The sequence below is a fragment of the Egretta garzetta genome, unplaced genomic scaffold (genome assembly GCF_000687185.1).
Source record: "Egretta garzetta isolate BGI_Z169 unplaced genomic scaffold, ASM68718v1 scaffold38, whole genome shotgun sequence".
Taxonomy (NCBI): Eukaryota; Metazoa; Chordata; class Aves; order Pelecaniformes; family Ardeidae; genus Egretta; species Egretta garzetta.
In genome coordinates this window covers 2495615-2512037 of record NW_009260667.1, presented here as the reverse complement: position 1 = coordinate 2512037, position 16423 = coordinate 2495615, and the positions used below count along the sequence as shown (strand labels likewise).

At 39.4% G+C, this 16423-nt stretch overlaps 2 protein-coding genes across 6 annotated transcripts in view; one reads left to right on the top strand and one right to left on the bottom strand.

The window, feature by feature from the left end:
- ELK3 (ETS transcription factor ELK3) overlaps window positions 1-2080 on the top strand; it is a 42818-nt gene extending 40738 nt beyond the window's left edge. The window contains exon 5 of the mRNA XM_009645601.2: window positions 78-2080. Coding sequence (XP_009643896.1) covers window positions 78-176 — 99 coding nt within the window. The 3' untranslated portion in view covers window positions 177-2080. The remainder of the gene's footprint in view (window positions 1-77) is intronic.
- A 3949-nt stretch (window positions 2081-6029) lies between these two features.
- CDK17 (cyclin dependent kinase 17) overlaps window positions 6030-16423 on the bottom strand; it is a 75073-nt gene continuing 64679 nt past the window's right edge. For all 5 annotated transcript variants that reach the window (XM_009645596.2, XM_009645600.2, XM_009645598.2 and 2 more), the window contains 8 exons: window positions 14402-14525; window positions 13066-13186; window positions 12426-12523; window positions 12030-12135; window positions 11188-11230; window positions 9880-9970; window positions 9571-9648; window positions 6030-9146 (listed from right to left, as the gene is read on the bottom strand). In XM_009645596.2, the coding sequence (XP_009643891.1) occupies window positions 9109-9146; window positions 9571-9648; window positions 9880-9970; window positions 11188-11230; window positions 12030-12135; window positions 12426-12523; window positions 13066-13186; window positions 14402-14525 (699 nt within the window). In that variant the 3' untranslated portion in view covers window positions 6030-9108. The remainder of the gene's footprint in view (window positions 9147-9570; window positions 9649-9879; window positions 9971-11187; window positions 11231-12029; window positions 12136-12425; window positions 12524-13065; window positions 13187-14401; window positions 14526-16423) is intronic.

Sequence of the window (16423 nt, the reverse complement as noted above, 5' to 3'; positions counted from 1 at the left end):
GCTAATGCTAAATGCATGTGCTTCTGGGCTGAGCGCTTTGAGATAGAGTAATTTTTTTACCTTTTGGCCTCTTACAGTTTCCAACTCTGCTGAATGGTCACATACCAGTGCCGCTCCCCAGCCTGGACGGAGCCTCTTCTCCAGTACTGCTTTCTCCGAACGCTCAGAAATCCTGATGACGCCTCTTCACGCCAAGGACTTACTGGTGGATTTAACACTTCATTCCTATGAGCTAGTTTTTCCTGTGTCATGAGAAGGACATTGTGAAACCCTCTATTACCTTGGTTTGCACTTTTCATTACATGGATTATCTACTTTTATTATGTTAGCATTTTTAAACAGTGTTTATATATAAAAGTATATATAAATCTGTTTTGCATTAAATGAATTATAATTTTTTTATATCAACGCTCTCAAGTGTTGAACACTTCTGTTGTCGATGAAGTACTTTTCTTAATGGATTGCAACAGTGTATCTAATAAGGATGTGAAGCTTCTTTTTAATCCCTTTTTCTGCATATTATGCATTGTGCTTGTGTAAACTATAACCGGCTGTGCCTTCTTTTGCATAATGTCATGTAAATGATTTATATATTTTCTAGTATTAAGATAAAAAGTTGAAAGACAAAACTAGTATTGAACAGCCCTATGGTAGTGTTTCAGTATTTTCTCCACAGATAGGCCATATGATGCCGTGTATTCATGTAACTTTGTATTAAGTGCTTTCAAATTGTATAAAAATAGCCTCATGATTTTTCTTTGCTGCAGTGGAAAACGTGATCAACGTTACAGTCAGGAGATGCCTTTAGGAGCAACAAGGCCACACTTACACATTTATGCCCAGGTTCTTCTCTGCAGAGGGGCAACAGGACAGGGAGGAACCGGGCTGTGTATATTCGTGAGACATTTCCAGCATTTGAGAATACCTCTGTAAAGAAGGAGACGTTGCTCAGAATTTATTTGGCCTATACTTCTTATGAACTGTCAACATTACAGCTGGAAAGACTGCAGGTATCTCTGTCCTCCCCAGGAACGAGGATCGTTCCCCGACAGAGAATTTCCAGGTGCTTTGTTCAGTCGTGCCAAGTGCCTTCTACTATTTCCCTGGAAAGATTATTCTCGCTACTAAAGCTCAGAAGGTCGCGTTTCCCCTTCCCCCAAAGCCGGAAAAGTTACAGGACTGCCGATTCGTGCCTGGTGCTTGTAGAGAGGCATACTGTACGTGTGGGATGTTTATGTATAAACATCTGAATTCTGGATTAAAAAACAGCACTGTGTTACTATATACTTGCAACTTGAACTTACTGCGTATGTCCTCTACCTTGAGGTGATGGTTTAGTCATCTAAATGTCAGGTTAGGATTAGGCTAGACTCCCTGGCACCACGGATTCTAATCTTGGCAGGGCCGACGCAAATCTTCAGTTTTCTGAGGTGGCTAAATTGGGTTGAGCGCAGCTTTACCGTGTAGGTTTTTCAGGTGAAACCTTCAAAAACCAAACCAAAATTGGGATCCTGTTTGCTATAGGTCATTAGAGCTTCTACCTTGCTTTCTGGCCAAGCGGCTGGTCAGAAGTCGTTTTTTTTGGAAATTTATGCAGTTGAGTTGTCTGCTGATTTTCTGTTTGGATGCATTTCAGTGATGATGTGTGTAGTTAATTGTAAAGTGCTTTTGGATCCTTCAACCTGAAAGGTGCTAAATAAACATTTTATTAATGCAGTCCTGATGTTGAAAAGCCATTTTTGGGGCAGAGGGAGACTGACAAAAGACAGTAGGAATTTTCCTCAGGCTCCTGGGTTGCGCAGCCAAAAATGACTCCTCAGTTTCCCTCACAGTAATGAAGGGGATAAACCCCTGCCCTATCTGTATGAAGTACCAGTGCCGATGAACAGAGCAATTAGGGGCAAGACAGATGGAAAAAGAATGAAACATGCAGGAAGTCGTTCACGTGAATCAGTGTTTTAAGAGCTCCAAGAGGTATCAGCCTGTGGGGTCCAAACCAGAAGATGAACCTGTGCAAAATTTGTGAGCGAAGGGAAATGTTATGCTAAGTAAAATCCAAATAGGTTGGAAGAAAAGGCAGCGAGAAACTGATGGGACTGACCAGTCCAGTGGAGATTAAATCACACGAGGGCTCGAGGTCAAACATTTCTCTTTCAGTGGATTCCTCCCAGCTACATGGAATATTTTTCCGTAACTAAGTTACAGAGAGGCAATTATTCACACTCTAGAGCCAACTCTCGTCTCATTTTTAAATAAGTATGAATGCCTACTTCAGTGAAGTCTCGCCTCCTACACGCCGGCATCGCTAATGGGAGAACAAGGCACAGAGATGAAGTGTTTCTCACTACGAGTTTAAAAAGTAAAGATAGATACTCAGGAAAATTTGGTCTTTGACTTAGTAAGAAGTATTGAATACCACACTGCAGAAAAAACAGATGAATGTGAGAGGAGGGAGTGTGTGACAGAGAAGAGATTCTTAAAAGAAAAAGCATCCAAATTCTCACGACTTGGTTCCTTGATTTTTTTTTTCTTTTCAAAAAGCTCTGAACACTTCAACGCACACACCCGCACCTCCCCTCCCACCCTCCCTCCTGCCTCTCAAGTGACTTTGTTTTTCTTTAAAAGATAGCAGAAAACAGCAATTCTGGGACAAAAATCGATTGCAACAAATTACTGTAAAGGATCTGAGAGAATCCAATAAAACTTAAGGGAAGACACCCAACAACAGGAAAGTAGTGCTGTCTTCTCATCTTTGAGAGAATGAAAAATAGCAACGGAACACATCATCTTTTGCTACTTGACATTCCAGTTCAAAAAAAACCAAACAACATTGTCAAAATGAAATCTGCCTTCCAAATTGGTCAGTTATGTGGAACAAAAATTCTTCCAACTGGGAACAAAATGAAGTATTTATACAAATGAAGTCCAGCCTCTCAAGTCTAACACTTAACCTAAAACACTAGATTATTATGCCTTATGCTTCGAAGAAAATATTCTATTGGTAATTTTCTATTGAATTTTATTAACAGATATCTTTTTACTTGTAGAGAAAAATAAAATAAATTTCAAAAATAAATACCCTGAAAGCGTCAGTATTTCTGTGGCCTGAAGCGCTCCAAGCCAACAATCCCGGGGAACACAAGGGCCATTCTCTCTTCAGTATTCTTGGTACTAATTGCAATTTGATCCTGCTTGAGGGATTTTTTTGGGTAGATTTACACTTAATTTCCACTTCACCTTCATAACACAAAAGGTTTCCGGTGTTACACAGGCTTGGGTGCATGATCAGGCTCTTTTGGGCTTACCTCTCCCTTTTTTTTTTTTTTTCAGAAAAGCGAGTATCCACCGTAGGGCTGCAGCTACTGGGTAGCTTTGCCAAGAGATTGCGCCCATCTTCTGCCCTGGCACAGGGAAGCAGCTTCAGTTCTAAAGAAAACTTTCAAGGTGAGGAAAACGGGGAAGGGTGATAACCAACTAGAGAACAAGAAAGATTTGACGCCTGTCCATTACGTCAACAATTTGTTTTGTCTGAAGAAAACCATTCTCATCACACAGGCACTTGCCAATCTGGAAATACCTACTGAAGAAGTCATGAACCGCCAACGAGATGACTGTTTAACAGGGAGATGGTCCTTTAAAACAGACGGTAGCGTTTAGACAGAAGTCTCTACATTAAGAGTCTGTGTGATCTTGTGCCTACAGGAAGCATCTTTAGAAGCCATCGTGACCACCAAATGGCACAGTGACTACAGGTAGTCTTTTACGTTAGGGGCATCGCTGTTCCCTTCTGATATCGAGACTGGCTCTGTATCCTGCAGGATAAACAACGGGTCACTCAGATTCCAGTGTACCTCCATGAGGTCGTCGGAGAACTACAGCTTTCGAGATCCCTTTTAGCCCCAACCTGTAACTGCTGGTGCCAATCAGTATGTGCATGCTCCGCCTGCACAGGCGGCGTACAAACCTCTTTCTTGAGGGCAGAGAGATTGACAGCGTTAGTGAGGAGCAGTATAAATTTATTTAAATGAAAAAAGGAGAATGAACCTCAAGGCAAGGACTGTGGAGGAATCGGCATCATGGCCTGCCTTGGGAGGGTGTATTTGTAGAAAAGCATCCTAGAGGAGAGGACTCTAGGATATGGTTTGGTTTTTTTTCCTCAAAAGATTCCCATCAGTTCGAGTTCACTGTGTGATAAGTGCGAATGGATAAACATAACCTTAATTATTCCTCAAGTGGCCCCAGGCTAGCTGCCTCCTCCTGCAAATTAAGGCAAAGGAAATGGAAGAGGGGGGAAAAAAAAAAGAGAAGTCTTTCAAAAAATGAGCTCAGGGTGTGAAGAGGAGGAACAGGAGGGCCTGGCAGGAGGTGCTCTGCAAGAGCCTGTTGGAGAGGGGATGGGGAAGAGCATTCTCCCCAGTTTGCAGTCCACAGCGATGGCGTTTCCATCAGCGAGACGATCCCGCTGCAGCAAACGAAGGAACTTCACAGCTCTCTGGGGAAAACTGCGTTTCAGGGTATGGCATCTGAGCCAAGCAAGACTTGTATTTCCTGAGGAGGACCATAAAGGCAGTCTGCTCAGGCAGGCCTGCTTCTTAAGTGATTTTGGAGGACGCAGCCAGGACAATAAATTAAGCGGTTATTTACATCACTAAGTATGTGCATATGTATGCATTCACAGCTTCAGCTGGCTCAAAACCTACAGAACTTAACTGAGTTAAGGGATTTTAGAAAACATGTGAAAATAATGGGAAATTGTAACGTACGTGTTTTTCCACTGACATCCATCTTTTTCTCTCAGTTAACGAGAGAGGTGCAGTACAGACCCATGAAAATCACACACAAAAGATTAAAAACAAAACAAAATAAATCTAAAACAGCTAACCTCTCATCCCAGTTCTGACAACACGGATTTCCGCTGTGGCCTAGAACAAGGGTTCGATTTCTCTGCAACGAAACTCCACAGATGAGAAGCCTGGTCGGTATGAACTACAAAGCCCGCCTACGCGCTTGGCTTTTATACTTTCCCGAATACCTGTACAGCCAGAGCTTACTTCACAATGCACCAATTAGCTGAACATTGGTACAGCGCTTCCTTTATGGTTTATAATCTATACTTGATATTCTGTCAAGCTCTTAAATCCGTCTGACGGGGATATTGGTGAGATACCTGGGTGCTGCTGACTCACATACAGGCGAAAGAGGAGCATTAATTACATCTCTAACCAGTCTCTGAAATGGAAAAAAGAAAATCTGTAAAAAGTAAGCACCCGAGTTCCTCCTAAAATTTAAGACATTTCATAAAAATGTTGCATTTGTTTCAAAGCCAAACTTCACTAAGGGAAAAAAGGTGTTGAAATGTGTGAACAAGGTGCACAAATTATTCCAGCTCTGCCCCTTAGCGACCAGATAAAATGAGCAAATGCCTGTGACCACACGTTGGCACAGACAAGGCAAGTTCTAGTTTTTCTTTACTGTCACTATAGGCTACAGCCATGCATTTCCATACCCTAATTTGTTTGGATTTCTTTCAAATCTGACCTTAATTCTGGGTATTTCCTGGGTTTGTAATACTTAGCTCGGGGCTATTTACAACATACCTTTCATATATTTTGTCCTCAATACAACTGAATGTATTCTTAACCTTAATTCCCTCTCAACATTGCAAAACAGAAACAATGCACCTTTATTACTGTGAAAAACTCACGCGCAAACAACAAGCGAGCAGCCCGAAGGATGCTACCTTGCCGCTTTTCCAAATGATTTGCAAATACAAAGTCACATTGATTCTTTAATAATTGTTTATTTTAACTTTTATTGCCCGATTCCGGGATACACTCTGGCTACTTAATTCTGTGGTAAAGCAGCACAACAGTAACACGGCTGCATTGAGATGCACGTTCCACTAGAGCACTGCTGAGCAGCTGGCCTGCCCCTTCCGTCTCCCACTCCGTCCCGCCCTGTAAATTCCCGTCCTCCACCCACCCGCCCACCCTCTCTCCCCTTCCACCTTCACCCGCACGCAACCCCATCACCACCTGCCTCTCGCCAGTCTCCAAGTCCACCTTGCTCCTACACGCACCCATCCCCGCACCAAGGCGGCTCTGACCCCGGGGTAGATGAGATACACCGGGCATCTCCTAAAAATACTTCATCGGCAACAACTCGCAGGCCATTTCTCGTTAACTGATCGCTCGTCCTCAAGCAAGGGCAGCTGTAACAAATCTTGAAAGTCATCCATTCTTTTAGCGACTATCAGCTTGGTTTTCAGCACGGTTGAGGTCTTCTCCTTCTCACCAAGGCCAACAGCCCCTAACGGGGCCAGAACACCGAAGGGCACAAAAAGGGTGTCAGAGAAATGCCCGGCCACTTCAGGCTGCCTGACCACTGCCCCGAACAGGTGGCTGCCGCCGACCTGCCCCTGCTGATGCGGGAATTTCAATGACAGACAATTAGAAAAAAAACCAAACCAAAACTGGCCTGACCACGGATGCCAGGTTTAAGAAATACATTCTTTAAAGCTACCTCCTAATGAAGAAAAACGAGTCACTTGTAGGTCCTTAGGAAAAAAAAAAGCCTCTATAAACAGCGTGCTTTAATTTCATGGAAGATCTTTTCATCTGTAATGAAAAAGCTGAATTCCTACTTAAAATGGAAACCTCCTCCTGTTAGCTGCAGCTGATCCCTTTCTAAATTTATTAATGCACTTCATTTTACCAGTTAAACCTTTAAGTCCTCTACTCATTAGTGTCACGTTATTACTTGTTCTTTTATGACCTATAGAATACTGCTGTTCTAAGAATGCTAAATCCCACATTTATCCACAGTGAACATTTACTCTGCATCTTCACTACTTCTGTAAAAAAAGGAGATGTTTTTCTGGTACTTCTTTCTTCAAACACCATCACGTCTACAGCATATTTCCTACAAAGTTAATCCGTATAAAACCTAGATCAGATCCATAGCTACTATAGAAAAAATATGTAACAACTATTTCAGGACAAAGGTTTTTCATCAGTGCCAAATCTGCCTCTGACACGCAGGTAACGGTCCCACCGGCACCCGTGGGAGGCCCACGGATGCATCCGAGACACGTATCACGCTCCCAGACCCAGGTAAGACTCCCGATACCGTGTGACAGGCAGGACCTGCTCGCTCATAACTGGACTATGGACCACGTTTACCGTAAAGATCCCGGACGGCCTCCGTCGCGGCTGAGTCGCGATACTTTTCACTGCCACTACTTCTGCGCTGCACGAATCAGTAAGCGGCCAGAGTTAAAACCGAGGACTCCCCGCAACACGTGGATCTGGGTGAACCTTTCCAACAGTGCCCCAAGAACCGCAAGCTCACTTAGTCTGTATTTTTAACAACACAGGGCCTTTGTTATTACAAATTTCAAAACAAAACCAAAGAATTCCACATAATATTTATACTTTCAAAAGTACAATATTAATACAGGTCGGTCAGTTAGAAATAACAGCAGTTTGTTAGGTCTACAAGATTTAACGTAAAACCGGTTTACAAATGCTGAAAAGCAGTAGTGGTCCAATAGTCACCATTACACATGAATTTCTTTCTTCCAGAAAATAAAATTAAAAAAAAAAAAAAATCCCAATTTAAATTTACCAGTATCAATGAAATATTAATAAAACACCCCCAAACATGCCACAATCACTATTCACAAATAAAGTTAAAATGAAATATACAAAAATTCACTTAATACTGTTAAATAACAATAAACTACAAGATTTCCTGAACAGAAATGGTAGGACCCCTGAATGTTTTACAGTGAATGTCAGGAAAAATTAAGTTACCTATGACTATTTTCATGATATACCAGCCAAAGATTTACATGACCATTTCAAAATATACCAATAAAGATTTACAGTCTCTTTAAGATGCACTAAACAAATAGGTTCATAAAGGTGAACACAAATGCTTAAAAATACTGTAACCATCACCAAGGGTGTACTTATGATACTCACTGAGATGCATAAGCATAGTAGTAACATGTTTACTATCTCTGGTAAACAGATAACACCTAAGATCTGAAAAACTCTCTAAGTTCCCATTGTAAAAGCTCTGTAGTATAGCGAGTTCTTATCAAGTACAAGCTTGCATCTTTCCAGTTGATTTCAAGTGAATAATGCACAAACGGGAGAGCAACAAGGTGGGAAAAGCGTGACATTATTCCCATGTTCTTGTAATTAGTCGTCCTGTTCCTCTGTAAAGAAATTCTGAATTTCAAAGTAAGCCAGGGTCCAACATGTATGAATCATCTTTTTACTATTTGTATTTCTGAGTTAAAAACAAGGTAAAAAAGTTGTCATTGCTTCTGCAGGCGCCATATGCACAACAATGTGCAAATACCTTATGCTGGAGTAAGCCTGACAAAATTCATCATCCAGTCTCCATGCTCTAATTTATCGATAGCTAACGTAGGATCTGAGAGCAAAAAATAGTTACTGTTCACTTGTTCAAATCAACTTTCACCCCATGTGCTTTTCAAAAACATAATATGCATTCTAATTTTTCAACTATTTCAACACATACTTCCAATGTTAAATAAGGAATTAAGTGCCATGAACTTAGAGCATTAAAGATGGTTCACCTATAGCCAAGCAAAGCTATGTTTACATTCCAGGAAACACTGCAGTTTAAGAAATACAAAAAAACCCCGCAGCAGTAGAACATTTTATGAAGAGAAACAGATGCATTCACATATTATAAAGCCATTGCAACTTCTTCAGGCATGGAACTGTTGTGTTAACTATACAGACAGTAGTTATTTAGCAGCAATGATTCCGCAATAAATAATGCACTGTGTTTCTCAGTCCTGCACAAAAATTGCAGCTACAGTTACATCAACAGCTGTAACCTACTGGCTCTAGTGGCAGAGGAGACCTTAAAACCAACTGTACAAAAAATTGTCACACTGTGACAACAAATATAAAAACATAATCTGCAGGTTGGAAATAAAAAGACTCCACTGTGAAGAGGACAGTGTAGACAAACTGCCATTCCAAGTCCACCAACAGAGAGCACTGCCTTCAGATCCGAGTCCTTGACGGGTAGGATAGGCTTGGGCTTGACTCTGCATCGCCCTCTTCAAAACAGCATGCTCTGCCTTCTGTTCTTCCCATGTCCTGCAACAGAACATGGACCGCGGTAAGACACCGGAGCATTCGCACAGCGGAGTATTCAGTTATTATCTACATCTTCTGTCTTTCCATTTCAAGAGAACATCCTTTGTGCTTAAACCAGTATCAGGATCTTCCCTTTAACTGCACTTGTTGCACTTTTTTGCGCTTTGCCACCATTCACGCACACAGTAACGGTTTGAAACGCCAAGACATTCTCATATGAACAGTCCCTCTGCCCATCCCTAGGAAAACTCACCTCCTCCTGTGCAGGGAGCTTATATGTCTCCACAGGAATCCAAGCAAATAATTCGTGGTATTTCTTTGAGTACATTCACACAGACCCATTTAACAAAGTATTTTTCAGTTCTGAATGTCTCTGGCAGAGTGTTCAGGTTGCAGATATGAGAAAATACCAAGCTTGCCATACCTGTCTCTGGGTAAGTGGAATTTCGAAAGCCAGGGTCTTTTTGCAGCTGAATCTCTTTTAGACTGAATATTGAAACACCTGGAAAGTAACAAAGAAATTAATTCATATCCAAACATAAATATGCTTTACTGAACAAAGTTCTACTCTTACACAGTTTAGATAAAAAAAATGTTTCCTATTCCCAAATATTTAAGTCAATATACACCAGACTTCTTTAACAGATTAGACTTGAGAGTTTTTCCTTAAGGAATGTACTTAGCTTTAATGTACTATCTTAATAATACTCCGATACTTTACTACTCCTCTTACTTTCAGGCAGAGTGTGTATTCTTGTTCCAAGACTTCTGAAGTATGCGTGCTTCATGGCCTCTTCTGCTGAAATTCTCTTCTTCGATTCATACTATTAACATAAAAGGATAAAAGTCCATTGGTTTTCATTAAAAAAAGTTTTACATCAAGTGATTTCATCAAAGGGAGAAATAGAGTTCTGCTTGCTCAATATTTCCCACTAACTCACTAGGACAAATTTGTTTTCATTACTTTTATTTCACACATGAAAATCTAACATATGTTATCTAAACCAGTGTTATCAACATATAACGAGATTGCTAAACCAGTCAAAATAATTGCTGCAAATGGATGCAAGTCAAAAATACACTTAATCTTTATTTATAGATATAACAATGATTAGACGACAGACTTCTGCCTACATTATATTCTAACATTAAATTGCAATGAAATGCTATTCCATGAGATCACAGAAGTTTTTCCAATTTGATGGACTATGCTGCAGTGTTTGCATAAAATGGAACTTTAGCCAACATGGGCTTCAATCTGTGCTCAAATGTCTCCTGCTTGGCATAAGTGGACATTTGGACAAAGATGCAGACATTTACAAAGCTGTATACAAGAAAGAACAAAGTCCAAACAAGGACTGCAAGTATCATTCTGACACAATGTGTAAATAGATGAAGACCTGGTGGAGATTTTAAATCACAGGGTGCAAAGAGAGTAACTGCACTCCAGCTTATGTACTACAAATTTTGAACACTGTGAAGGTACCGTGCTTCTGCATCTACTCAAAAACTTAAGAGTTGGCCTTCCATCCTGCTTCCCCTCTTCTTGCTTCTGGCTCATTTTTAATATAGATTAAAAGATTAAACCCACATACCACTTCGCCTTTGGAATACAGTTTGCAAGATCAAAGAGTAATATTACACCTGAGTAAATGCTTCTCTAGGAGAAAGCTAAGTTCATCATCACAGAAATTTAGTACTTGTATTTAGAAGTTCTGTTTTAATACCATATTCACAAGAGATTTAGTCTTTTCAGGGAATTGCTAACATAGAATCAATTCTATTTTTACAAAAAGTAATAACAGAAAAAAAATCAATTCTGGGGGAAAAAAACCTGAACACGAGGTTTTAAATTCTTACAGTACATAGGCTTCCCAAAACCATCATTCTTCCCAAATCTGACATCCATTACAGACTCAGATGCATATTCTACTTTGAGATAGACCTAGCAGATACTGTAGCTTCTAATACATTTTGTAAATAATACATTAAAACTCTAAACTTGCACTTTTATAAGATAAAGTCACACAACACATCTTACCTGAAGGAACTTCGCTATCAATTCAATTCCTTCCGTGTCTAGCCTAAAATTAAAAATATTTTAAAAAATTAAAAACAGTTATTGAACTGTATTTACAGAAGAAAAACTGCAAAGGAACTGACTTCATTAGATTATATCAAACCTGAAAATTAAATTTCAACATGCAAAAGTTTTCACACAGACAACTTTTCCGCATGTTAACTTGTCTACATACAAGTACCACTATGTCAGAACAAGACTATTTGAAAAACACTGGGGACAGACAAATCCTAAGCTGTGCATCGTGATCTGTGATCTACTAGGCTGACCTGGATCATTATATCAGCAAAAGCTTTTTTTTTTTAAAAAAAACCTAACAGTATTCTAGAAGGACACAATGTAAGATCTTTTTCTTCAGAGGTGATAGAAAAATGTTACAGTCTTTGTCATGAAGTTTATTTACAATAACTGTGCAGATCCTTCAAATTCCTCATAATGATTTTAGAATGATTTCAAGAGACTGCTCAACCTTGCCATGTTAACAATGGGCCCATTATGTAAAAGAAGAGAATTTGGGTTACTTAGGAAGAGCTGTGTGAATACTCCTACTATGCAGGCGTTATTAATCAGAGTTTATAGGTCATTCTATAGGTCATTAAGGAGCTGTGGTACCTTGAATGATATCAGACAAAGTAACCACATACTACCAGGATTATGCTTTACATTACTGTGTGCCCACAATAACACAACTGATGTGTAGTTTTCCAGCATTCAGTAGCAGGCTGTACTTGGAAACATGTTCACATTTACAAATATGCAAAGCCACGGGGATGCAGATTTTCTAGTAATAAAACACGAAATACCTTGGTGCATGGTTGATAAGGGGTTGTGGTTTATACTTAGGAAAGTTGTAGTTTCTAAATTCATCACTGGAAGAAATGCCTGGCCATGTTTCTTGACATGGGGTTCCTGCATTTAAAAAAAAGTAACAAATTCAACTTAAAAAAAATGTAAAGAAACAACTTGGGACATAAAGTAAGCATTTAATCCTGTAATTTACATAGGAAAGAAAGAAAAAAATATATCCGTCAATAAGTCTATGTTGTGCCCTCAGCTCACTTTCTATAAAGAGTACACTCATTTGCTTTATTTACAAGGCAATATATTGTTCACAGATAAAGATCTACAGTTCTTGAGGAAAAAGCATTTAGAAGAACAAGCATATAGCGTTAACATTACTGATAAAAGTATCCATTTACCCAGAAGTCTGAAAATTAAGTGCAGTTCATCTTCAACAGTCGAACCAGGAAAAAGAGGCCTTCCTGATGCCATTTCAAAAAAAATGCATCCGACGCCCCTTTATAAAAACAGAGAAAAAGATAAATCGGAAACAATCCAACAATTTAAGCTTTCAGATCTTAAAGACTTCTGTGATTTCCCTTCAATTAAAACAAATTATTAAATTAGTCGTTAGCCACACGCTGCTATTAAAAAGTATTGTTTTGAAAGATATGTGGCAACAAAAGAACTGTCAAAGACTAAAAAACTTATGTCATAGCTGTATTATATCCTCTTCCTTCACAGGACTAGTGTATCAAATGTATTAAAGTTTATAGTGAAATACCACATTATCATGTCATTAGGAGAACATTCGTTTTTTTCCCCTAAAAATGTGGGCCTAATGCCTGCTTACTCTAAGAAACAAAAAGGTACTCTGCATTTTCAGAGAAATAAAAGCACCTTCCCTGTCTGCCAATCCTTTCTCTAAAAATCTAACTCAATTGTAGCCTTCAAATATTCAAAGGATGAGCATATGAATGCTACTATATAATAATGAAGTGTTGACATTTTTTCAACTTGACTGAGAACAAAAATTTAATTAGACAAAGCTATACAAACCACATGTCAATTTGAGTTGAATACTCTGAAGATCCGAGGAGAACATCAGGTGGTCTGTACCATAACGTGACTACTTCATTGGAATAGGTCTTCGTAGGAACAGACTTCGCTCTAGCCAATCCTTGATAAAAAGGGAAACAGAGCCATGTGCAGCGTGCTGAAATCTTTTTTTTTTTTTTTTTTGCATGAAATAGACATTTTTAAGAGCGAAATCAAATTTATTGTACTTCCTAAATACCTTCCCTTAATGCTCATTAAAAGCCCTAATAAATACATTTCTACAACTTGTGGTTTGCCTCTTAGTATTTACAGCAATCTCATGATCAGTGTTTTTAGGCACAGAAGACAGGTAAACAGATCAAAACCTGGAGTAATCCTGTAAATTTCATTAAAACAACAAAGCATTAGATCAGTGTGACACCTCCCCCTCTGAAAACCCTCCTGCACTATTTCCATTTGAGAATTATGTTGCAAAAGGCAGAAGGGAACAAACGAATAATGAAACAGTGGAAACGGACCAAATCAGTGTAGGATCAGCAGGGGTTTTCCATTGTAACAATAAAATTTAGGTCTATCATGTTAGATGCAGTCTTCTGAGCAACTTTCATTTACACACAAGCGGAAAAAACCAGTGGTAGCACAACTTTCAAAGGGACCTTCGTGACATAGCAATAGGACAAGAGGAAATGGCCCCAAGTTGCACCAGGGGAGGTTTAGATTAGGTATTAGGAAAAATTTCTTCACCGAAAGGGTTATCAGGCACTGGAACGGGCTGCCCAGGGAAGTGGTAAAGTCCCCATCCCTGGAGGTATTTAGAAGACGGATAGATGAGGTGCTTAGGGACGTCATTTAGTGGTGGGATGGCAGGGTTAGGTTAATGGTTGGACTCAATAATCTTAAAGGTCTTTTCCAACCAAATGATTCTATGATTCTATGACACAGGAGATAACATGGAACTGTGAATGCCTCGCTTTACTGGAAATCCCAAAGGAACCTGGTGTATCAGTGATGGAATAACACCTGACAATTTAGCACATGGTTACTCTGCTTTGGAGTGACTGTGGAACGTTAGGAAAAGTAATTTGAGCTCCACCTTAAGGATTTGACGAAGTGTCAGTTTCAAAGGGAGACGTAAGAGTACTTTTAAAACACAGTCGTACCTATACAGGTATTACTTTGATGACTAATATCCTGTAGAAGGCTGACTTTCATTTTCCACCTGAGAACACACAAATCCACTACAGACCCAATGTCTTTATCTTTTGTTTATAAGGAAAGATGCCTCTCTCTTGCTGATTGAAGAAAATATTTGTTACGGAATAATTTCAGGCCATACCAAAGTCTGCAAGCTTCAGCTCTCCTTTCTCATTAATTAGTAGATTTTGTGGCTTCAGATCTCGATGTAAGACCTTTCTCCTATGACAGTATGCCAAACCACGAAGAATCTGGTATAAAAATAGCTACAAAAGAGAACATTTATATATATCAGACAAAAAATGTTAATCTACAGATCACATGACTAAATCAGCCCTTTCGGGCACAGTAGAATTAAGTCTCTATTGTAAGCAGGACAAAAATACTTCTCAAAAAGTTACTTTTCCATATGAACACATGCTGAACATCTTCATTACTGTTTACAGATTTAAAATCCCTTTACGCTAATGTACTGCTTTAGCACGATACTTTACAACAATTTCAGAGAAATTTGTTCTGCTTAACTGAAGAGAACCACAGGGCTATTTATTTTTAAGTAAGCATTTACCAATGCTCTTCTCCACACTAATGCCTTTTAAAGTAACTGTCTCTGGCTATAGTCAAGGTCCCTTCTGCCACAGAATCCCTGCTGAAAATGCATCTCAGCATCCTTGCCATCCAATTTGTGCTAAACTATGTAAAGAATGTTTTGGCACGCTATTGGAAAAACACACATGGATTCACAAGCTCACGAAATGTGGAGAAATGGGGAAATGAGGATTACTGGAACAGCCCAACCACCTCTGGCATTTATATTCATCCCCTCACCTTGGCACACATAGGTTTATTTTAGTCCTTTGGAACAGCAAGCCAAGCAAGCAACTTCAGTCATGCATATTAATGTTGCACATATATAGACACAGAAATGGTAAGGGATGAAGAAAGGTTTAGCAGAGGGCAGCCAAGCAAGTTTACTATATCACTGCATTAAGAACTACTATTTTTGTTTCTGTATGTAGAAAGGGTCTGATCTTAAACATGGGACTTCTGGGTAGCCATTGCTGGCATTTACCATACAACAGTCCTCAGTCAGTGCAGACGATCAAATGTACAGTGAAAAAATATAGAGCGTTACAGAAAGCAATGTTTACCAATGTGACAAATTCAGCATGTTATAGGACTTCTGAGGACAAACACGAGCATGTTTTTATATGACCATTTTCTAACACATCAGTTTATTTTTGTACCGATTGACACCACCAAATTATTTTTCCTAAACTGGAAAAATACACAGCAGGTGTAGTTTACATCCATCTGCTCTCAGTCTTGGGATTTATCTGTTCTAGAAAAAAAGGAATTGGGATCAAGTTTTTTTTTCTTTCTTTCTTTTCCTTTTTGAAGAGCAGAATGAGAAGCAGCAAGTTTTGTTTCATCTACTCATGTCCATACTGTTGCAGGGGTAGTCAGTCCCAAGTAATATTAACAGGACTGCTGTGGAAATCAATAGCCCTCTCTAGCATGCACTGGACTGCAAGGATGGGTCAAGATAGAAAAGCAGATTATTCTACAGAAATTGTGGATCTTCACCACAGTTGGCATGGATCCTACTGGAAATGCACAGGACGACAATGCATTAGCTCGAAATTTTGTTTGAAACAGTAATACGTGCAGAGATCACACATATCTTTATATTATGCATCTTCATTTTGTTAAAACTCATAAAAATGTAATTAGCTGAGGACTGCGAGAGGAACGATGATAGGGAGGTTTCTCAAATGTTAATAACAACCCAAACCCCCACAGTAAGGTAAGCACCTACAGCTACTACAGTTAAGCAGCTGTTCTGGTTTCCCAGTGCCAAAGGTGCTGACGGTATAAATCTGCTCTTAGGGCATAGCTTAAACCATAGGCAAACAAGGAAAAACAGTTCCTCTGCTTAGCTCGGATTACCACAAGCAGATTCTTCTTGTTCTCTAACTGCACTTACTACAGGAGTCAGCTTCCCACTTACAGCTTTTCTTTTTTTTTAAGCTTAAAGCACTACTTATTAACTTGTAGTTAATTAAAAACACAAGCTTTTGTTGTCTCTCTGAAGCAGATACAAATGAAAGAATTTCCCTTTGCAGACTCTCAAAAGAAGCAAAAGAATAGGTTAAGGGCAGAT